A 23,549-nucleotide genomic window follows, 5' to 3' on the forward strand; every position below is an offset into this window, starting at 1 on the left:
GACATACACATGGCAAAAAAAAACAGGATACCGGGATGGGACCTGCGTTACATCGGGATAAAACAATGGAGTTGGTGATATTCGTCTGTACTCAAGAGCCGAGGCTCAAAATCAGGACTGTCCCGATCAAATCGGGACGTCTGATCATCCTAGATACAGCTCTTATGGATCTTGTGCAATGGGTCAACCTAATGAACAAACCATATTGTGTGACTCACACAGACAAAGATATGCCACCAGGACGCAGTGATTTCTGTTTAGCATTCATATTGAAGCCTTTCAACCAAAAACTTGTCAAACGTGAACATGTGCTACTGTAATTGTTTGTACTTTTAGACTCTTCATAAATCTATATATTGGTAACCAAACCGTCAACCTGATTCAATACTCCCTCATCTTCTTTCTCTTCAAGAGATGCCAGCTAACGCCAGAGAAGAGAAGGAGAGGTCTTCTGTAACCAAAGTCTTGCCTCACCTTACTGTGTTCCCAGGGTACCCCAGCCTACTCGTCCCAAGGCTCCACCGCCACTACGAACACCATTCACCCTCACAGCTCCATTATGACCACCTGGAGACTCTGCTGGGCCCAATGAGCAGGGGAGGGGAGGCAACCTCTGTCAAGATGGCCACAGACGACGGGCACCAAGAAGACGAAGGAAACCGAGACGGTGAAGGCTACGGCGGCCCTCACAACCACCAGCGCCACCCTCATCATCCCCAACAGGACAAAGTTGGGCCCAGTAGAGATCTGCTAGACACGCCTCTTTCACCCCTCAACAAGGTGTCTGCTATCCCCGAGGTGCAGGGGATGGTCAGTATGGCTTTTAGTGAAACCCCGTGGGAGACGATGGAGTGGCTGGACCTGACGTCACCAACTTCAACCGCTGCCTTTAATGTTCCAACGCCCATCGTGCCCAGCATTTTCAACGCTGAGTTCTTGGATGTCACTGATATAAACTTAAACTCTGCTATGGACCTCCATCTGGAGCACTGGTGAACACAGACGCATCGACAACAAGACTGTATAAATCACATTGGCTATAATGAAAATAGAAAATAATGGAAATCAGAAGAGCCAATGCTAAAAAATCTTGATCCAGACCAAAATATCCTTCATCATTATGCACCTTGTGCATGCTATGCCATTAAGATATATTCATTATCTCAATGGACAATGTGTATTTTTAGCGCCATCTAGTGGTGAACTAATAATTAATTTTATACAGAGGTGGCAAATCCTGGTCCAGAAAATAAAAACCCTGCCACAGTTTGGCTTTAGCCGATGGTGCTAGATAGCTATCTCCCATGGTGCTCGTTTACCTGCTAGCTAGCACGACAATGGAAACAATTAGCGATAAGGGCTAAAGGGCTGAAGCCAAACTGTGGCAGGGTTTTTACTTTCTGAACCTGGATTTGCCACCTCTGATTTTAAAAACCAGAGGTTTTTACTTTCTGGACCTGGATTTGCCACCTCTGGTTTTTAAAAATTAGTGGTGGCAAATCCAGGTCCAAAAAGTAAAAATCCTGCCACAGTTTGGCTTTAGCCCCAGGTGCTAGCTAGCTAGCTCCCTAACTAGCTCTTATGGTTCTTGTTTACCTGCTATTGAGCTAGCTAGCATCAATGGGTAAAGCCAAACTGTGGCACCGTATTTACTTCCTGGACCTGCCACCTCTGGTTTTTAAAACTCACTATAAAATTAATCAACCTACATTTCTTTATATATATATATATATATATATATATATATATATATATATATATATATATATATAAATAAAATCGTAAGTCTCTAGCTAGTTTTTGTTAGCCGCTCCAGCAAGTTGTTGCTATCCACTCTTGGTCGCCACTCCCGCTAGCTCCTGCTCGCCGGGCTGCTCGCTTGCTCACTCCGGTTAATAATGGGTAGTACTGTAATTGGTGGTAGCCTCGCGAACCACTAGATGACACTAAATAATGCACTAAGGAAAGTATTTTTAAAACACATTATCATGCCATTAAAAAAAAAAAATCTCCATAAAGATGTTCTACATTGCCCCTTGACTTACACTTTCTTTACAATCAAGAAATAGAAATTCAACATTAGAAGAATAGAAAATTGCCATTAATTTCATGCAATTTTAAGGAAAAATGCTATCTTAGGATGTATGTCTTTCTTTAAAATGATCTGTCATTGTTCTTAAATTTTATTTATCAAAACTACTAGTAGTATCGGTACATGCATTCAGTATCTGTGATTACTCAATAGTTGTGTACTCATAATGGTATCGAACATCCCTACAAATCAATAGGAATTAAATATTCTCCAGACAATTATTTTTACTTAATTATTATTATTAATTACTTTATCATACACATTTATAAAATAATGCATTATGGCATCAATACTCCAAGCCTAATTTTTACAATTATTTTGAATTTTTTTAGCTTTTGGGTTTGTGTTAATAACTTTATCTTTTAATGTAAATATGAACAAAACTCACTGTGCACCTTTAGTTTAAATGATGCAGTATTTGATACACTTTGCTTTGTGATATTAATATGAATATGCAATGGGTATAAAAAAAGTCTACACACCCCTCGTTGAAAGGCCTCTTTTGGGGTATATAAAAAAATTGAGACCTACTTGATTTTAAAATCTTTTTCACCATTAAAGTGACCTATAGAATGTGCAACTCAATTGTGTGTGTGTGTGTGGGGGGGGGTTATGCTTTGGTTAGAAGAAAATAAGGTCAGGAAAAGCCTACCAGAACAACTGATTATTATTTTTAAAAAAAAAAACATTTTGAGGGGGGCGGGGGCTATTTGGAAGCAATTTAATATTAAAATGGTTAGCGGTGTATGCTGACTTAGATTTAACATGAGTTTGAATGTGTAACCACGACTTATTGTGGTCCCAATTTTTTATATCACAAAAACCTTTACACAGGGGTGTTTTTTTTTTTTTTAATGTGCTCTTGTGTAGAGAAGCCTGGCATTTCTTTGAGGGAACCTTTTAACCCTTTTCATTCTTTAAAATATTTATCCATGGAGTGGCGTTATTCAAAACGTAATGCCTTTGAAAATGTGTTATCTATTTTAATCAGCAGAAATTGTGCATATATCATTTCTGCTTTCATGCAAACATTTAAATTGGCGTCAGATAAATTCTATGTCATCTCTATTTTTCTAACAAATACTTTTTGTCCTAAAACATTCACCCTTTAGAACTTCAATCCAGCTAGTTATTTATTTGGTGTAATAATATTTGTACCGTTTCATGTATTTATACTGACATTCCTTTCTATATAGAGATTGCCGCTTGTTTTGGATTGAATAGACCACAGACATTTGTCTTATAAAATGTGATGCAAATTGAAATTCCCACTTCAAAATGAATCGTTTTCTTAAATCATTTGCCACCAAGAATTGTCCATTACTAGCACTTGTGAATAATAAATGTAATATATAAGTACACCTGTAAACAGATCTCTACTGTGAATACTGCCTTATACTGTAATTCACCACAGCTGGCTTTTTACAAAGTAGGTGCCCTAATAAGTAGTTCCACTTTGTTGCACATGTAAATACTTATCACACATTTGACAGCTCTTTGATTTCTTGTGGGAAATCAGCCTGCTAGATGCAAGGCTACATGTTTCCCAAAATGTACATTTTCCATTTCCACGTTGTCTGCAAGCATTGATCATCAATTGGCTACAAAATTCTGCTTTTCCCTGTTCCAAAGGGGGAAAAAAAACATCTTTCTTTCTACGTAAAACAGTCATCAAGCACAGAAAAAAGTTTTACTGAAGTTAAGAATATGACAAAATGTAAACTAATCATCCATTTATGCTGTACTTCTGTTTTTTAATGTTTAAGTGATGTATGCAATAAAATGTGTTTCCATTGGTTATTTACTGTGATGACAGTGCATGGAGGGGACTACTGACTGATTCACATAAGAGGTCAAAATTGCCATACAGAACTTGGACATACACCTAAAATATTGATGATTAGTATGAGAAACTTTCTCGGTAGAATGAGAAACATATTTCAATTTCCCCCCATGTCACTTAAGACCGAGAAATTTTATCAGAACGACAAAGTTTCTCGCCCTATTGAGAAACATAAAAATCCGAAGAAAACAATGCATTTATATAGAAATACATATATATATATATATATATATATATATATGTCTCAGTACACCTCCCAAAATCCTTAATCCTCATCCAATCACTATCAATGAGTATTTATGCTTTTCTGGCAACTCAAATTATTTATTTCATCCCTTTGTGTAAAGATGTTTTTAGTTTGCATCAGTGCCACCAAGACAAAATCCATCCACCGAAAAAAAAAAAAATGTACCTGACAGAAGCTGCAATGTTGCTTGGCCACTGACTTTCTTAATTTTGTCTTTTATTTTTAATTCCTGCATTCCTGTACACAACAGAAAAGAGCAATAAATTCACCACAGCAAAATTAAGTCGTGTACCTTTTCTTTTTATGTACGGAAAAAACAAAACACAAGTCCAGTCTTTTCCACAGGAACTTTATTGGTAACCCTCGATTGACATACAATATAATATTAATTGCCCTTAATATTACTTTATAATCTAATATGAACATTCTAGTAGATTGCAATTTATACAACATGTACCCCAGTGATCAGCATTCACTAGGGCTAGAAAACATACCCCATAGGTGAGAAACAGATCTTTTTTTTTGGTAGGTTTGCACCATTTCCGCATTACAGACAAAGACAAACAGATAAGTAGTGACAGAATCCTCCAATTGACCTAAAGAGAGCACACTGGCTCGACCGCAATGACTCTTTAATCATACTTATTCATGACCTATCTGGCTCCTATTTGGGGGATTCTGGCATTTTGATTGAAATATAATAGGTGACATCGATTTTCATCATCAGTGCAAGCCAGAGCGACATGCTTGGAGGGACATGCTGAGTATCCAAGTCATCTTTCACCACTCAACAGATTGTGGCAAAAGTGTTATTGGACATAATTTAGCAGCATTTACTGGTGTCTTTTTTCTATTAGGAGGAAACCCTTAGCGTCCCATTTCTCAAATTTACACCTGTTTGTCTTTGTAATGCAGCATGGTGGATCTGTGATCAGTGTGGATGAGCAGTAAAACTGTACAGTGCGAGGACAGGATGCAAAGAGGAATCAAGGCCCAATCTCAAATTCCACTCCTGATTTTTTTTAACCTGCTCTCCCCACTAACTAGTTGTGGTTTTGTTCGAGCGGGCCTTAATAGTCTTGCAAAACCTGCCAAGAACAGCAGATTAGATGCACTATATACATACACATATACATACATCAGTGGACATCAAGTAACTTTACATCAGGCAAGCATTGCATTAGCCAGTTTGTGCATTGTCATTATTTTCAAGTCACAGAAATGAGCATTTAATTTCTTTCAAAAAAAAAAAAATCCTTAATAAACTTCATGTCCAATCCTACAGTAAGGTCTATTGTATGGAGGACCAAAACTGCCACAATTATAAATAAATAAATGAATAAAAGTGAAAATAAAAACAGATATAAAAATAATTTAAAATTACATTAAAAAATATATATATAAATGGAAACATAAAAAGTAACAATAAATACAAAAATAAAAAAACAAGATTAAAAAAATAAATATAAAAATAAATGTCGAAATAAATACAAAAATAAATATCTAAATAGAATTAAATATCAATCAATAAATAAAAACACTTTGCTCTCACATTTATGCATTTCATGCTGCAGACGCTCTGTCAGGTTGCTCGACAAGTCGTGGTGACAATGGACAAGATAGTCATCCATTGCTGGAGCTCTCCATGCAAGGCGGCGACACTTTTTCGCCGACCCGCTCAGACGACCAATGAAAGGCAGTTTGCAACGGAGGAGCCCAACACAAGACACGCTTAGGACCGCCCCCCTCATTTGAATAACATTTCAACCTGACAGAGCGTCTGTAGCCTCAAATAAATAAATGTGAGAGCAGTGTTTTTATTTATTGATTGGTATTTAATTCTATTTATATATTTATTTTTGTATTTTTCTTACATTTTTATTTTTTGAATCTCGTTTTTTTGGGGGGGAAGGATATTTTTTGTTGTTTTTATTTCCATTTATATTTATTTTTGTATAAAAAAAAATTATATTTTTTTATATCTGTTTTTATTTTTACTTTTATTCATTTATTTATTTCGTAATTAATTTATTTTTTAATTTTGGCAGTTTTGGTTCTCCATACTACTGACTGTCTAAAGACCATCTTGAAAACAAACAAAAACAAGGCTCATCTCAGTGACTTGAATGCAAAGACATTACAAGAGAGGGACAAACTGGGGCGACCTTGAGCGTTGACTATTGTCCTAATTGTGCGTTAAGACAAACACTCACAGATTCCACATTGAAGAGAGAAATGACATAAAAGCCACACAAACCAATTTCAGAATTATTCACCCAGACAAGCGCGTTTTGCATACTTATGTAGTTACCGTGGAGCCAAAGTCCAAGATGGCCGTGTGTGTTTACAGAGTCGGTCTAGCTGATTACATCTGTACATTTCTTCAGAGGTGAACACACAAAAGCATACGTACAATAGGTGGCTATTTTTAGTCATCAGTCTTTTTATTTGGTATTCTTTTTTTTTTTGTGAACAATGAGTGACTTTAAATGAGGTGATGTGTGGTCGAAGGGTTGGCTTAACGATATTGATCACATTGCACCACTCATGTTCCTCTCTTCTTTGGAACGTGACTTAAATCGGTGATTCTGTAAAAGTCCAAGAGCTAAGATGGAGGGTGTTTCTCACCCGTTGCACGGTGGCCCCTACCACCAACTCCCTCAGTCCACATACATGGGAGAGATGGGAGAGGCGGGGATCTTATCCAGGATGCGGCACACGTAACTGGCGACATCCACAAAACGCTCTTCATACATGAGAATGAACGGATGTTTCTGGGCAAGACAAACACATACAATAGTCAACTCCAATTAACACCTTTCTATAAACATACACATATATTGAATTATTTTATACTAGCTTTGTGGTGCATGCATGTTGTTTACAATTCATTTGTCTGCTGCTATTGAAATAAAAACAGTATAGCCCGTTGTAGTTAAAGATGTAGCAAAGGCATTTTACACTAGAAAAAGTGCAATTTCTGCAGAAATTGCGTGGGAATCCTGAATAGCTGAATGTTTATGAAGCAAATTGAAAGATAAATTATGTGAAAATAACTCATTATAAATTGTAGTTGAATGATAAAGTATTATGTGGGAGTTTTTTTCACTGTAAAAAAACGAGGAGAATAAAATGCTATAATCGTATTGAATAAAGAATCCAAATAATATAAGTGGCAATTAACTGACAAAGGAGACACTTACCAGCAACTCCCTGTACTTTGGCCTTTTAGATTCGTCCTTTGTAAGGCTGGGGAGAAAAGCGTGTCAAAAGCATGAAGTCATACAGAAATGGTTTACATTTTGCTTTCGATGTTGATTAACTTAACGGTTCAAATGAATTGGCTGTGTAGTGATATTTGAATAAAGTGACAGAACAGAGAAGATTAGAACTGGATATTTCACAGTGCAGGCATTTGAAACCTAGATATTAATAATGCATTGTTTCCACCAAGCCGTAGAGTTCAGACAAAGAAAAAAAACAAAAACAATGGAGGACAGACAGCATTTTGTGTACTTGTGTGGCTGTTAAAAAAGGCAAACCTTTGCAAAAATGTGTTTAGCTCTGGCCTTGAGGAACCCGAATAAGTATTGTTGGTACCCTTTAAGAGGGATGCCAAAAAGTAGTATATTACAGATTGTTTCATTAGATAGATACTCTTGAAACAGCCACAAAGAAATTAAAACATAGTAGAAATTGGTTTAAAATGGGGTATGTTTCAGTTACAAACATGGAATATATAACTTCTTTAACATAATAAATATAAAAACTGAATTTCAAAAGTCACAGTAGCAGTGCCAGCATTAAGTGCAAAAAAATAATCCTATTTTTCCCTGAAAATCTGACCTTTGTTGATTTGTGCTCAAGATAAAACAGAAGTAATACTTTAACGCCATCTGGTGGCACATTATGCATTGAAGGAACCTGAAACTGATTCTGCTTCTCTTCATACAGAGCTGCCATGTTGCAATTTCCCTGTTTTCACAAACATTAATTATTGTATGCAAATGCCAAAAGGTGAGTTTAATGACTTGATATTTTTTTGTGTTAAGTTCTAGTGAAGTCATTGTGTGCAGTTTGTGCTAGCGTGTTATTTAGGCTAGTAAGCTAACTACTGTGAGAATATTGATTTTAACCTTTATTTATCCAGGTAACACAAGCGTGAGCATATTCTTATTTGCAATGCAATTAACTCATTCACTGCCATTGACGGCTATAGACGTCACAAATCGATTTGAACTATTTCTTTTAGTTTAACATTTTTTCCCACTTTTGTTAACACAATTTATGAAAACCTAGTGTTTTTATATTGTATTAGAACAGACAAAATGTGTGATTAATCGTGAGTTAACTAGTGAAGTCATGCAATTAATTACGATTAAAAATAGCACTTGCCTGACGTCCCTAATTTTTAATAATCTTTTCTTAAATAAAAACTAAAGATTATTAAAAAAACAAAAAAAAACAAAAACAAAGATAAAAAATTAGGGGCATCAGGTAATTAAATTTTTTTTAATCGTAATAGTTTGCATGACTTCACTAGTTAACTCATGATTAATCACAAATGTTATATCTGTTCTAAATGTACAAAAAAAATGTAAACTTAAACTAATAGAAAAAGTTCCGATTAATTTTTGACGTCTACAGCTGTCAATAGCAGTGAATGAGTTCAAATAGAGCAATAATTTGTATTTAAAAATATATAATTAATAAATAAATAAATATTATTATTAATAATAATAATAGGAAAAAATTAAAACAAAATTAAATTTATAATTCAAGTAAAAAATTTAAAAATATGAAATTGACCAAATTTTTACAGAAGAGGTTTTGCCCCGACACCAACGTAATGTAACATGACTTTGCGATTGTGTACATGCAAGATTGCATGGTGTTCATACTTTATGATCCTTTGTGTTTTGCTGCCATTTTGTGGCATCCATAGGAAATTCCAAACCCTTTTCCTTAGGGCCGCCAATTATTCACAAATTTTCACTTAGTCAAGGCAGTTCTTGGTAAGGTGACTTGACGTGGGACTTGCAAGCGACTGGCAGGCAGGCACCGAGAGAGTGGCTGACAATTTAACATACATGTATTTTACTTACCATAAGTTGACAAAATTGATGAACTTGGGGGAGAACTGCCTCTCCTCAGAATTACTGAGCTGTGGAGGCTCACCCTTCACCACTTGCGTCAGCTGATCAAAAACGCTGTTCCACTTGGGGTACGGAAACCTTCCAGTGGCCAGCTCATACTAGAAACAAACAAAGCATATGAATTTAGATACTGAACAATCTTCAATTTTATAACTTCTGTAATTCCAGTAAGTCCCAACGCGGATTTCGTACCAAGGTGATTCCCAAGCTCCACACATCAGAACGAACATCGTAACCTTGTCTAGAGGCACTGGGGTCTATTCTTTCAGGCTGAAAAACACACAATTCATCAGTAGTGTTTGATGTCGGTTCATTGACTGCTTCATGCTAATGATTTCTATTTAATTGTCTGCATTTGAGCCCACCTGCTTTCATAATTCTGACCCATAGTTGTAACGGGGGTGTTATTTGGCAGAAAGACGTGTGTAAACTTGTCATTATCTTTACTTACTGCCATGTAGGGCCTGCAGCCAGCATCTCTGGTCTTGGCTATGGAGTCCACCAGCTGGCCGCTGATCCCGAAATCACACAGCTTGATGTTACCCTTTCGGTCCATAAGAATGTTGGAAGGTTTGATGTCTAGAGTGGTAGAAAGGGAGATTGTGGTTAATAAAGAAAACTCTCAACAATTTAAACAAAACCACACAATTATGGAGGGGAATTGTAATTTAATCTTTTTGTTGAGAATTTTGTTGATCATTTGGGATTCAATCAATCGAAATGTAATTGTGATTTTGACTTCAATCAATCGAAATGTAATCGTGATTTTGACTTCAATCAATCGAAATGTAATCGTGATTTTGACTTCTCACAATCATAAAATCCTTATAACCTGAAAAACACAATTATTAATGTGCCGAACGGCAGTGTGTTTGCAAGTTCTGACATTGTGAAAGCACCCTGAATGTACCGTGTTGTTGGCGCAGCAGCCCTGAGCATGCGTTAAGCTATTTAATGTAAGCCCAGTTGGCGTTTACTGTAAAACCCTGATTGTATTTTTAAATACAAGACATAGTTTTAGAAACATCCCCAGTGCTAATGCTTAAGTCAATGTAATATCTCTTTGACATGCTAATGGTAAATTAGCATTGACAAAAATTCACACTAAACGCTGAACTTGCACATACAAAGAGGTAATATAACAATACGCAAAGGCATATATTCTTCCTGTTTGAATAAAAAGCTTTATTAATGGCAGCTTTCTTCTTCTAATCTTTTTATCTTAAAATCTGTACTCAATCCATTCACCGCCAAGAGGGAAAGTCGCGCACGGGACGTATAGCTAGTATTTAATTTTATTTATTGATCTTATTTTAATATATTATTTTACTTTGTTATCGATTTACGTTGTGATATTTTGTTTCAAATTGTATTTAAAGTTGAGATTTGGTAGTTTTGAAATCAATTAACTCTTTGACCGCCAGACGTTTTCAGAAAAGGGATGCCGTGGGTGCCAGCCGATTTAAGCATTTTGACTGATTTTTCAAGGTCCACAGAAAATTTTGTGTTTGGACTATGGAAACACACATACTACCAAATGGAAGATTGGACTCGCATCTTTCATAAGAAAAAAATAGTTTGTTTCTACCTTATTCCGTTTTTCAGTAATCAACAATAGAAAATGGTTAGTTTCACCCAAATGCTTTGTTTTGAAACAAAATACGGAGAAATCAAGCTTTTTGTGAAACGATATTATTTCATGCACTGTAGTGAATTTGACACCTTTTTTTTCCCATGAATGATGCCACAAACACCTAACCAGTGCTTTACTTCTGTAAAACACTACCACCAACAATGAAAAAGTGTTTTTTGATAGCAAAATACGTTTATTTCCATTCAACAGTGTAACAATTTGACAAAACAATTTGGCAAACTATTTACAAATGTGTGCAACTGTGGTACTATTTACAATTGTGTGGATGTTTCAAATACAGTTTTTCTTTTTGTAACACTCCCCTGTATGCAAAGGGACGCAGCAGGATTTGCACAACAGATTAGTTTCACTGCGATGGCCCCTTCGCGTGCAGACGATACACTTTCTTGTCGGCCTTTTTTTCCGGGGAATAGCAAGTATATACTGCAGTGTGTGTTTGGCCATGTTGCCATCAAGTCTACTCTCAGGATCATGATACGGTGACGTTACGGTGGTGTTACGTCTGGCTTCCTCATGTCCTTCAGTTCCTATACCGGGTGGTAAGAGATGTTCCGATCCATCTTATCCGCTCCATTCATGGTGGCATCATAGTCCATAACCAGTGTCTTCTCCGTGATCAGACTGTACCCACTCCTCCCATGAATATGCATTGGACTCGGGGTACTCTTCGTCGTCCGATTGAACGTCCGCCTGTGCAGAAGTGCTCAGTTGTGCTCCGCGTTTTCCGGCGTTAGCATCGCTAGCCGGTGAGGCTTTATGACGTGATCATAGCCGCCGCGTCAACGCTTCCAACTTCGGCGTCAACCTCGGAGTCACCATCATCATCATCATCAATGTGCTCTTTAGCACTGGTTGATGCTTCTCTTCTTTGAAAAAAAAACGATCAAGCATGAGCTGCTTGCCACCGATCGCCATTTTCGCTTTCTCAGCCATTCTCCCCTCAACACTCTAGCTCCGCCTCACGTCTTCTACTACTGACGCCTACCCGATCTTGTCCAAAGAGAGTCATCGCTGCCATCTAGGGGCCAAAAATAGTCATTATACTAACTAGATCTGCTTGATACTTTCAGCACAGCTGGCCAAGGCTTACCTCCACCCGTTTCCCCCCAAAAAATAAAATAAAACTTGGTGAACGTCTTTTAACTCTTTTACTGCCAAAAACGTTAAATGACGTTTAGTAAAAACCTACGGAGGAGCGCCAGAGACGTTAAAAGACGTGGCCCCCTGATCACGTCATAAAGCCTCACCGGCTAGTGATGCTAACGCCGGAAAACGCGGAACACAACCGAGCACGCTCAGGCGGACGTTCAATCGGACGACGAAGAGTGCCCCGAGTCCAATGCATATTCATCGGAAGAGTGGGTACAGTCTGATCACGGAGAAGACACTGGTTATGGACTACGATGCCACCATGAATGGAGCGGATAAGATGGATCGGAACATCTCTTACCACCCGGTATAGGAACTGAAGGACATGAGGAAGCCAGACGTAACACCACCGTAACATCATGATCCTGAGAGTAGACTTGATGGCAACGTGGCCAAACACACACTGCAGTATATACTTGCTATTCTCCGGGGAAAAAAAGCCAGCAAGAAAGTGTAGCGTTTGCACGCTAAGGGGCCATCGCAGTGAAACTCATCTGTTGTGCAAATCCTGCTGCGTCGCCTTGCACGCAGGGGAGTGTTACAAAAAGAAAAACTGTATTTGGAACAACCACCCAATTGTAAATAGTACCACGGTTGCACACATTTGTAAATAGTTTGCCAAATTGTTTTATCAAATTGTTACACTGTTGAATGTAAATAAACGTATTGTGCTATCAAAAAACACTTTTTCATTGTTGGTGGTAGTGTTTTACAGAAGTAAAGCACTGTTTAGGTGTTTGTGGCATCATTCATGGAAAAAAAAGGGTCTCAAATTCACTACAGTGCATGAAATAATATCGTTTCACAAAAAGCTTGATTTCTCCGTTTTTTGTTTCAAAACAGAGCATTTGGGTGAAAGCTTTTTTTTCTGATGAAAGATGAGAGTCCAATCTTTCATTTGGTAGTATGTGTGTTTCCATAGTGCAAACAAAATTTTCTGTGGACCTTGAAAGATCAGTCAAAATGCTTAAATCAGCTGGCACTGACGGCATCCCTTTTCTGAAAACGTCTGGCAGTCAAAGAGTTAATGTCTTTGGCGCTCCTCCATAGGATTTTACTAAACGTTATTTAACGTTTTTGGCGGTCAAAGAGTTAATATTAGTGTTGTAGTTTTTATTTTATTTTTACCCGTTTTGAACAACGTGCAACAAATTAGCTTACATAGCAGCATAAGAATACATCACCATATGGGTTTTTTGTTTTTCATTTTATTATCTTATATTCTCTGACATCAATAATACCCTGTACGAACAGTTAATTGCCCTTAAATGTAGTCAAATCCCGCCACACAACATTCATAAAATAGTATTACAAACAACAATAATGTACAATGCATCAACTCACCTCTGTGAATTATTTTCAAGTTTTCCTTTAAGTGGTTCAGTGCTTTCACGGTCTGTTAAAAAGACTCAACTATAATTCTGATAACATAAGTGATATCACACAAAAACATTCAAATGTTGATGTTCTACTCACCGCTAATGTTATTTTGCCTAATATTTCCTCTGGAATGACATCATCGGATGCACAATATACATATTTATAAAATTTGTCTAATGAGGTAGACATAAGCTCCATACAAATCCAACAGTCTCCCTGAAATACACACACACACAAAATCTTATAACATAATACATGTTTAAAAAGAAAAAGACAGACACACATATCAGGAGCAATTTTGTACCTCTCTGAAGAGAGCCCCATAGAATTGAACGATGTAGAGACAGTCGCTACTCCTCATTACCACGTCGAGATCCATCAACAGCTGCTTCTGCTCCTTTTCATCCACAGTGGAACGAATCCTCTGAGGAGGAAAAATAACACAAAACGACGATTGTTAAATCCTTTATGATTAGTTCCAGTGTTGTAGGACAAAAATGCAATCAGATCCAACAAACTGGTTAGTTACCTTGACAGCCATAATCTGGCCCGTGGGTTTGTGGACCATCTTATTGACGGAGCCGTACGCCCCGCGGCCGATCTCCCCGAGGTCTCTCAAATCTTCTGCCGTGAAGTCGCAATGCTGCTCAGGAGAAATTTTAAGCTTCCCTGACGATTCAATGCTGTGCGTTCTCAGCCGCTCTCTGAAGGACGATGAAGGATGGAACAAGATGGAATAAAATACAGGATTGGCATAGGAAGTCACACAATCCTGTATAAAATGATATTATAGTAAGTAATTCGTAGTTATTTGAAGTTAAAAAGGAGTGTGAAACATTGAGTCAGATTTGTGTTGTATTAATTTTCTGCCACTAGGTGGCATTCGTTTTTCATGTTGGACGTTAGTGACAGGAACAGTATTTTTTATACCTCTATGTCGTATTTAACGCTTTTGAATGCCATTCAAGCGTTTAAGGCACCATTATGTTATTAGGTGGGTTTCCATTCACCCATTTTTATTCGAATTTCCAAGAAATACAAAAATAAAACTGAATGGAAACGCTAGAAATTCGAAAAAAAAGTTTTTACGTTGGTGGCTTTTGAAGCGTATTGAAAAAAGGGAAATGCAAATTTAAAACACCGACAAGACCGGATACACGTTTTGACTGGTCACTACGTCACACGTATGTTTGTAGTCACAAAGCGGCGGATAATAAAGAAAGGTATGTTTGAAGGGACGACGAAACTGAAATCTTTTTGGAATTAATAAAAGAAGCAAATATTAATGCAATTTTAGATGGAAAACAGCAAATAAAAAACGCTACAGTTTATCAAAAATTACAAAAGTGACATCTGTATTCATTCACAATTTTCTACCTGGTGTGTCAGATTTGTCATATAAACGATGGTATGACAAAAGACGAAGCTGGGAGATATTTTTTCAAATAGCATTTTAAAGTCATTTGAAAAACTGACGAAAACTTATCAGCTCCCCAAGCATGATCTCTTTCGTTTTTTTACAAATTAAACTACATTACAAAGGATACAACCCTTGTTGATCACTGTGAGGTTTCACCCATTGAGAAAATATTGTTTCAATCCCCAAAGAAGATGTTGATAATGATATGATTTGTGGCACATGTTCTGGTAATATAGATGGGATCAGAAGAATTTGGGAGAAGGAATTATCAGTAAATGTGGACGGAGAGACATGGGAAAATGTTTGAAAATATGTGAAAAAAAAATTCTATTTGTCCTCGAATGAAAGAAATCCAAGTTAAAATATTACACAGGTTACATATTTCTCCAAACAGACAACATTTTTAACGCATCTTTCTCACCTATGTGCCTTAAGTGTAAAACAGAAATAGGTACACCTTAACTCATTGCCTTTGGTCTTGTTATAAAATAAGGAAATATTGGTCTGACATATTGGGTGAAATGAAAAAGATTGATGTACATTTGGAAATGGATCCAGTTTGTTTGATCCTGGGTCTCCCAAGCAAACGTTTATTTACGGCAGACAATAAAAAGTTGTGTAAAATTCTTAATTTTTCTGCGAGAAAGAATATATTGTTACAGTGGTTAATGAGAAGAGCCCTTCTGTTACTGGTTGGTGTAATGTAAAATTGATTCCTTTGGAATATCTGACATCACAAAGTGGACCAATTTAATAATGTATGGCAACCATTTTTGAGTTATCTTGGGCCTGAATACTCTTTATCGATTGTACAAGGTACTTCCTGAATTTTGACTGTTTTGCTCCAGACGTGAATATTGAGCCACTCACTGAAGTTTTTATTTATTTGAGCTGTATTTTTGTTTTGTTTTAGTTATTGTGTTAATTAGTATGCTTTGTATATGACGAATTGGCGGAATGTATGGTGACACTTTTGCATGTTTTTGTTTGTATAAAATTTGTGAAAATTCAATAAATATATTAAGGGAAAAAAAATAATTACAAAAGCAAACTCATACGACATTATCGCATGTCACAGTCGTTTCCTGTTCGTCTTCTTTTAAATTACTGGTGGATCCCATCTCTATGGTGTATACCGCCACCTACAGCGGTGGAGTCCCCTTCTCAATATTCGCAAAAGAAGAACAAATGGAAACGGGCATAAGTCGTATGTCCGTTTTGCGCATTTTCAGTAAATTTGCTTTAAAAAATTGGATGGAAACCCCACTTGCGTCATTCTGTTTTTTTTTCAAAGCCGAATCAAACTTAAACTGTCAGTCTGTCAGTTTATTTTAACCACGCTTCCGTCATCACCAACAGACAGAGGTGGGCATTCCATCAGTCCATCATCAACAAAACAGGCGTCCGTCAGTGACGGACTGAGATGTCCATCAGTACTTGACCGTTAAGTGACAATTACACTGACGGTCAAAAACACACTTCTGTTAGTACTTGTATCTGTCTTTTTTTTTCAGTTTCTTGTCTTTGTTAGCAGAAAGGGCGTAAGTCAGTGACGAGCTGACGGAATGCCCACCTCTGTTATACAGTGCCTGTTGCAAGCGTTTAGCAACAGCTCCAGCGTTAAACACATTCAGGTGGACTGGAATCAGGGGACTGTATTATACACAATTACAGAAAAAAAATGCTTTTTACAAGTGATTTGAAGGGAAGAGTATTATACATGTAAGCGTGTGATACACGGAATAATAATGTAATTATTTTAAATGTGGAAAAGATTCCATGAAGTGACAGTGACATTTTAGTTGGCTATCTTTAATTATTCTGTGTAAATAAAGCTTTAAACTTCAGCACAAAGACAAAATATTTTGATGAGATGTTTTCATTCATTTAACATGATAAATCCACTACGGCCATGCCTACTCACATGTGGGTGTTCTGGAAGGAAGGGGGTGTTGGATTGAGCGGGAGGCGGGACGCTGGTTTGACCGGAGGGCTGGCGAAATTCAGCTTCAGCGCTTTACGTTTACCTGGCGGAACAAAAACACAGACTGGTCCATATTGCCACAACATGCGCATTGCATATGATGCACTGCAAAACACGGCGCTCTGTGTAATGCTTAATAACTTACACACTATTACAGCAACCAGCCACAACATTATAACCACTTGGCACAATATGAAGACATCCAAGACAAACCATAATCATGAACATATTGATAAATAAATATCATTGATATTTAATATATATCTTGATTTTTGATACAGTTGTGGCACTGATATCATTTTATTGTGCAAGTTGTCACAATGTGACTGGATCAATGTACTGTATACATATACACTTGAGATAAGCCTTCACATACGGAAAAGTGACCTAAAATTTGACACCAGATAGGTCAGTAAATAATGTAAAGGAGTAGCAGAGAGAGGAATCAGCAGTCAACATTTCGAAAAGAAGAATTAAGTGTGCTGAAATAGCTACAATAAACGCTACTGTTGAGTTATCTCAAGTTGTCATTGAAATGTACTTTTAACACTAAATGTTAAAGCAGCCTTACAGGGGTTCCCAACACTCCCAATTCTGGTGGACCAGCCCATTTATCTTGATTTGCTATATTTCTTGCCAATGATAACCAAGGCACTAAACTGAAATTTAGAATTTTGGAGCGCAGTTGTGTTCACTTTGAGAAACATTTCAAAGTTAAGACATGAACCCAATTTGCAGTCTCTGTTTTTCAAGTGTGGTCAAATAGAAACCCTGAGTGCTTGAGATTAACATAATAAAGGACATTTGAGCCAAATATTAATGGGTGTGTATGTTCAGCAGTGCCCCAAGATACAGGTTTAATTCATCTTCCAGCCTTTGTAATATATGTACTGTATTTTAATGAGGAAAAATGCCACTCCATAATATTGTACTATTGTATTGTAAAAACAGAGTCGATACTAAGAATGTTCGATTCCAGTTTTTCCCAGACAGTACAAGTGCTCATTTCTTAAGTAAGCACTGATACCAATACCCCAGAATACTTTTGATTCATTAAGAAAAAAAAAAATATATATATATATATCCCAATATAGCATTTTTCCTTAAAATTGCATGTAATTAATGAAAATTTTATATTTTGCTAATTTCTAGTTCTTGATTGTAAAATGGCCACAAGTAGGCAACAGCACCGATACCTTGAAATAATACCTGGTATTGGTACTCGCCTATCCCTAGTTAATACTAAGGATGTAACAATAACTGCAATATCGTGATATCGCGTTTTTGAAATTGCCACAATATCGTCGTTATCATGTCACGATATTAAAAGCAGCACATCTGTTAAAGAGGTAAGGTTTTATTTCATTTCTGTAGTTCTAGCACCCTCTGGTGGTTAGTTTATTATTGCAGTTTAATTTTAATTAGGAATATTTTGGCCACTACTGTGATTATCCCTCATGTAAATCAGTCACAGCAGTATTTTGTTTTGTTTTTTTATCTTGGCAGCCTCTCCACAATATCGTGATAATTATCGTACAGCGAGGTTCACATCGTGATATTTCTCGTGTCGTTTTGTTTGGATATCGTTACATCTCTAGTAAATACATAATTAAACAGAATTTGCATCTGCATCAATGTAATGGCCATTGTGCTGCTCCTTCTGGTGTGATTTGCAAGGATTGGAGACAATCCCAAATCATTTAAAATGTATTCAAACTTGTGCACCAAATTCTTGTTTAAATAATCACTGTGGATGTATGCTCAATAATAACGTGCACATGTGTGTGTATGCTGAGACTAATTCTAAAAACACTTGGGTGACTTCTATGAGAGTGAGTTAATGATCATGGGAAATTGTAGATCCAAGGATGAAACCAGCTGAGAACCCCTGGTCAAGAATAAATCATTTCAAAGTGCTGCATTCAAGTGTTACATCGTCTTTGTCATGCTCTGTTCAAATAAAGTGCAAAGCAATTGCAATATTATAAAGTCCAAATGCAAACATACTACAGTATAGCTTTCTTTGCCAAAGTTGAGTTAAGCAGTGGAGAGTGGACAGACTCCCAAACTACCAGAGCACCACACAGGCTGCCTCAATAGTATACAGTGGCTTCCTTGAACCCATTTCACACGTCACATAGAACAAATCAACATTTAAATGTGCCCCTGACAGCATCCCATCATGACGACAACAAATCAAGTGTCCAGAAACTGAATGATAGAAGTTAGGAAAACCACCTTAGACTACTGTACGTGTACCCACAAAGAGATTAGAGCAGCGTGATTAGCGTGCAAGTTATTTGCTTACTTTTGGAAACTCCGGAGAGGCTTATCTGAAATCCTGAAGTAAGAATAAAAGAACACAAACTTACTTTTTGATTTTGCTTACAATAGGAGTGCATCATTATTAGAAAGGCTCATAATACCAGCAATCTACAATAACTGACTTGAAAGTGTAACTGCTGAACAAGCGCACTTTTTGGGAGAAGGCTAATGTCATTCTTTATTTGCAAGATAAACTTCTTGAATATTAAATGTATTGTGTAGTAAGTACTATGCCACTCTCATAATGTTCTGAAGAACAAGCTACTGTACACTGCACTGCATAATACGCAGATGGGCTAACATTTCACTCATGTAGCTAACTAGCTAGCTGAATGAAGTCCTAAAAGGGACAACCCGAAAGTTTTTTCGTTCCAATAACATGCTAACCATGGTATTCTGATAAATAATGTTTGTGGAATATGCTTTCAGCAGCAAAATCCACTTGTTTTGGCCATCTGAGTGGGTGTCCATTTTGCCACTTGCTGTTGACTGAAAATTACATCATAGGTGCTCAAGGCTCAGGTAACGACAAATCGTGGCTCACCTTTTTTTTCTGAAGCAGAGCTAATTTTTGTCTAAAAACAAGAATAATTTATAAAGAAACCTGCAGTTAAGGCAACACACTTGTTTAGTTGAACTGCATTTTATGTTTTTTATTGTTAGTAATAGTAATTGCTAGTATACTCAGGAGCTATAACATGAGTTGCACCAATGTAATCTACTCAAATACATTGCAGTTCAAAAGTGCTTAATCTGTGACAGTGTCCTTCAAAAGTGAGCTGCCAATGAAGAGCAGGGCCCGACCGATTAATCGGCCGCCGATTATAATCGGACGATTATTGGCCTTCAGACATCAGCCGAAATAATCGGCCAATTGTTATATTATTTTCCCCTTAAAACAGGGGGTGGGCACACTCGGTCCTCGAGGGCCGGAGTCCTGCAGGTTTTGGAGGTTTCCCTTCTCCAACACATCTGATATATGATCAGCTCATCAGCAAGCTCTGCATAAATTTAGTAATAATCCTGTTGATTGGAATCAGCTGCGGTGCAGCAGGGAAACCTCCAACACCTGCAGGACGCTGGCCCTTGAGGACCGAGTTTGCCCGCCACTGCCTTAAAACATTATTGAAGAAAACCGAAGTGTGCGACGCTGTGCAAGTACCCTGAATGCACCAATTTGCTTGCGTAAGATTAGCAACTAGCAAGTATGTAGCGTATGTTATCGTGGTTATTCTGTTGTCCCCCAAGTGTCCTTTAAACTGTTTAATAACATCCCAGTTGGAGTTAACTGTAAAACTAAACACACAACATTAAGAATTACATCCATTGTATATATTTTTTTTAAATACAAAACATGCTTCATTATTAAAACATCGCTAGCCTAGCACTAATGCTAAAAGCGAAGGGAGGATCCCATTCAAATGCTAATAGGAAGTTAGCATCGACTTCGGGAGTGTTTTTCCTTCAAACACAAATGTTGTGGGAACACATGACCATGGGTAACATAAGACTAAGCAAAGGCACAAATTATTCCCAATGTGTGAAAAACAAGTTATTTTAATAGAATTCAATCGTAACTTTCTTCTGTACTCACTTCACGTGTATACACCATGGATGCACGGCACCACACTGCCCCCAAGAGGCCAAAATGCACAGGAACAGTGAGTTTTTGTACAGGTTTTTCAGTTGCTATTATTTTTAATTTATTCTATTTTTATTTCACTTTCTTATTGTTTTAATTGTTATGGTTGATACCCATTGAAAAGGAATTGGGGGGAGGGGGCTAAATGTATGCATTAAATATAGATTTTTAAATAATCGGCAGATTAATTGGTAATCTGTATTTTTTTCTGCCATAGAAGGGTATCGGCATCAGCCTCTTAAAATGCAAATCAATCGGGCCCTAATGAAGAGTTTGTCGATTTTACAGGTGCAACTACTGTATTGTTGTCATTGCTGAGTGAGTACATGTACTAGCAGTTGGACCAAAAAGAAAATTGAAATGTATAGAAATGTACATGCAGATTTAGGCATTCAATCAGAATTGGATTGAATCAGAATAATTGCGCATTATTGTCTAAAGAAAAACATTTAGAAAAGGAAACTTACCCAACAACATGCAGATTCACTATAAATATTATAGATACAGGGTTCAGTCAAACCTCGGTTCATGATCTTAATTTGTTCTGGGACTGTTTGCAAACCAAAGTAATTGTTCCCCCCCATCGAATACATAGAAATAGAATTACAATCTAGCCCCAGAACAAAGTTATGTTTACCTTGTTTTATGGTTATGCCTTTTATTACCACTTTGTTTTTAAGGATAGCACAGTCTGTAAATTTTTCCAAACCAAACTGAGGGCTAATTTAGAGTAAAAAAACAAACACATACACCTGTAAGAAAAATACAGTAGCTACGTTACACGGACAGCAACGTTGATTACGCTGTGGTGGAGAAACCCCAACTGAGTGGTCTGTGTGGATGCTGTGACCGCTTGTGATCTGAGGCATATTCCATGATCCCCAGTGAGATTTGTTCAAAAAGCTTACTCGGAAATTTGTTAGCAAAATGTCACTCGTAAATCAAGGTTTGACTGTATAAATGAATTCAAATTTAAAAATAATAATATCATACCAAAATGGGGTGGTTCCAAGTTTTTAAATTGATCTAAATTGCCATTATACAGTAAGACCCAAATAAAGTGTAAAAATGTCAAACAGATCACTTCCAACAGCAGGCTAAAGTCTAATAAGGTAAATGTGAATACCTGTTTCATTTTGACATCTCCAGCAGCTGTTGGTTTCTGTAGGGTTTAGATAAAAGATTTCATACTACACACGTGCCACAGAATAGGATCATGCAAATACACACTTGTGAATTGAGCGATATAATGTTGCTGTTTATCATGTCATGATGTAACGGGGTGGAGCAAGTCATTCAATGGAAATGTCCTCCATCAGGACATGATTCTGTCTAATGCGGGAACATTCTCTTGTCAAGAATTAGTCATTAAAGAAGTGTGATAACTCACAGTGTGTCCACAGATTGACACATTTGTTATTCTAAACCAATATTAGATATTAAAAGGGAGATTACGCTTATCATGATCCTATACGTAAGAATTTAATAACCATTTAAGAATACATAGCACACCCAATAATGTCAGGACTAAAAGCAGAACTGCGTGTAATGCTTAATAAAAACATGATTTGATCAGAATGAGTAGTACTGTATTTGCAAAATGTAAATAGCTCAGGTCATTCACCAGCTAATGAATAAAGGTAGACTGACTAAATGCACGTAATATAATTTATTTGTAGTTCAGTATTAATAAGATATTGTGCAAAAAACAGTGGCCTGGCTGAGAATAAATACTTTCAAAGCAGGCCTGGCTTCCTCATTGCTAGTATCAGTAGAACGGCTGGGCTGTTAGTGACGGTGGTCCTATATATACTTATTAAATGTATTGTTTGCGTTTTTATACATGGTAGTTTTTATAGTAATGCGGATCGTGACGAACTCGGGCAATACAAGTCTCCACAATGCCAAACAGGCCTGGCGATGCAGCAGCTAAACTAGGCTACTGCATCATTGCTAACCTGATAGCTGTGAGTTTCTGGTGGAACCGTTTAAAGTTAGCTGAACCAAGCTAGGACGTTAAAGGAAACGGTGAAATGTACACTCCAACATAAAAGTTCACATGTACCTTATTGGTGTTTATTTGTTTATAATCTACAAAAACGCGGCAAAGTGTTCATTAAATGTTTTGCATTTATATTATTTTCCTTTGAACTAACATTTTATGGGCTGACTCAAATGTCAAAACAATTTATTTAGGAACAAACAAAGATTTAGATTTTATTTTGAAAAGTCTGACTACACAGTCCGATGTAAATCTATCTCAAGTTACAACAGTTCCTACTTAGGAAGCTACAATGCTACATTTCCTTACAGCTTCCGTCTTAAGATAGCCAACAAGATCAAATATATTTGTGGCGTACCTTGCATACTGCTACTCTGTGTCTGCTGATGGAATTGGTGCAACGCGGATCCTACAATGTTGAAGCTGTTGCTGGAGCTAGAGGAGTTGCTGTCAGGACTGGGAGTCGCCATTGTTGTGTTGGGTTCCGGCAGCAGCACTCGGGCTGCAATGCAGATAGTGAAACTTCGCCCTCTCTCTGCCTCCAAACGGGACACTGCGCAACTTGAACGCAGCAGATGCGATACAGCCACGTCTTTGCTGATGATGCCTTCACGTACTGTCGGACGAATCATAAGCCCGTCGCCCACTGCAAGCA

At 37.2% G+C, this 23,549-nt stretch overlaps 2 protein-coding genes across 4 annotated transcripts in view; one reads left to right on the forward strand and one right to left on the reverse strand.

Moving 5' to 3' along the window:
- The window catches only part of myocd (myocardin), a 105,451-nt gene extending 104,269 nt beyond the window's left edge, over window positions 1–1,182 (forward strand). Inside the window, exon 13 of the mRNA XM_077551548.1 lies at window positions 413–1,182. Within this exon, the coding sequence (XP_077407674.1) occupies window positions 413–996 (584 nt within the window). The 3' untranslated portion in view covers window positions 997–1,182. The remainder of the gene's footprint in view (window positions 1–412) is intronic.
- A 3,333-nt stretch (window positions 1,183–4,515) lies between these two features.
- On the reverse strand, window positions 4,516–23,549 carry map2k4b (mitogen-activated protein kinase kinase 4b). Of its 3 annotated transcripts, XM_077550524.1 has the most exons (13): window positions 23,253–23,549; window positions 22,019–22,054; window positions 19,234–19,266; window positions 16,866–16,968; window positions 14,051–14,225; window positions 13,826–13,945; window positions 13,618–13,737; window positions 13,486–13,537; window positions 9,790–9,917; window positions 9,531–9,608; window positions 9,288–9,436; window positions 7,386–7,431; window positions 4,516–6,956 (listed from the first exon to the last, which is right to left on the reverse strand). In XM_077550524.1, exons 1-13 carry the CDS (start codon window positions 23,524–23,526, stop codon window positions 6,843–6,845), a joined length of 1,428 nt encoding a protein of 475 aa, XP_077406650.1. In that variant the 5' UTR covers window positions 23,527–23,549; the 3' UTR covers window positions 4,516–6,842. The 3 variants fall into 3 exon arrangements, with proteins under 3 accessions (XP_077406650.1, XP_077406651.1, XP_077406653.1); XM_077550525.1 differs by lacking the exon at window positions 19,234–19,266; XM_077550527.1 differs by lacking the exons at window positions 19,234–19,266; window positions 22,019–22,054.

The sequence above is a fragment of the Vanacampus margaritifer genome, chromosome 18, assembly GCF_051991255.1.
Source record: "Vanacampus margaritifer isolate UIUO_Vmar chromosome 18, RoL_Vmar_1.0, whole genome shotgun sequence".
NCBI lineage: Eukaryota > Metazoa > Chordata > Actinopteri > Syngnathiformes > Syngnathidae > Vanacampus > Vanacampus margaritifer.

Excerpts from the sequence above, each read along its gene's own strand:
- map2k4b (XM_077550524.1), bottom strand. The coding sequence starts at position 23,526 with ATGATTCGTCCGACAGTACGTGAAGGCATCATCAGCAAAGACGTGGCT. Across the intron at positions 14,226-16,865 it reads TCCTTCCAGAACACCCACAT|AGAGCGGCTGAGAACGCACA; the intron begins GTGAGTAGGCAT and ends ATCGTCCTTCAG. Across the intron at positions 13,946-14,050 it reads GCCAGATTATGGCTGTCAAG|AGGATTCGTTCCACTGTGGA; the intron begins GTAACTAACCAG and ends TTTCCTCCTCAG.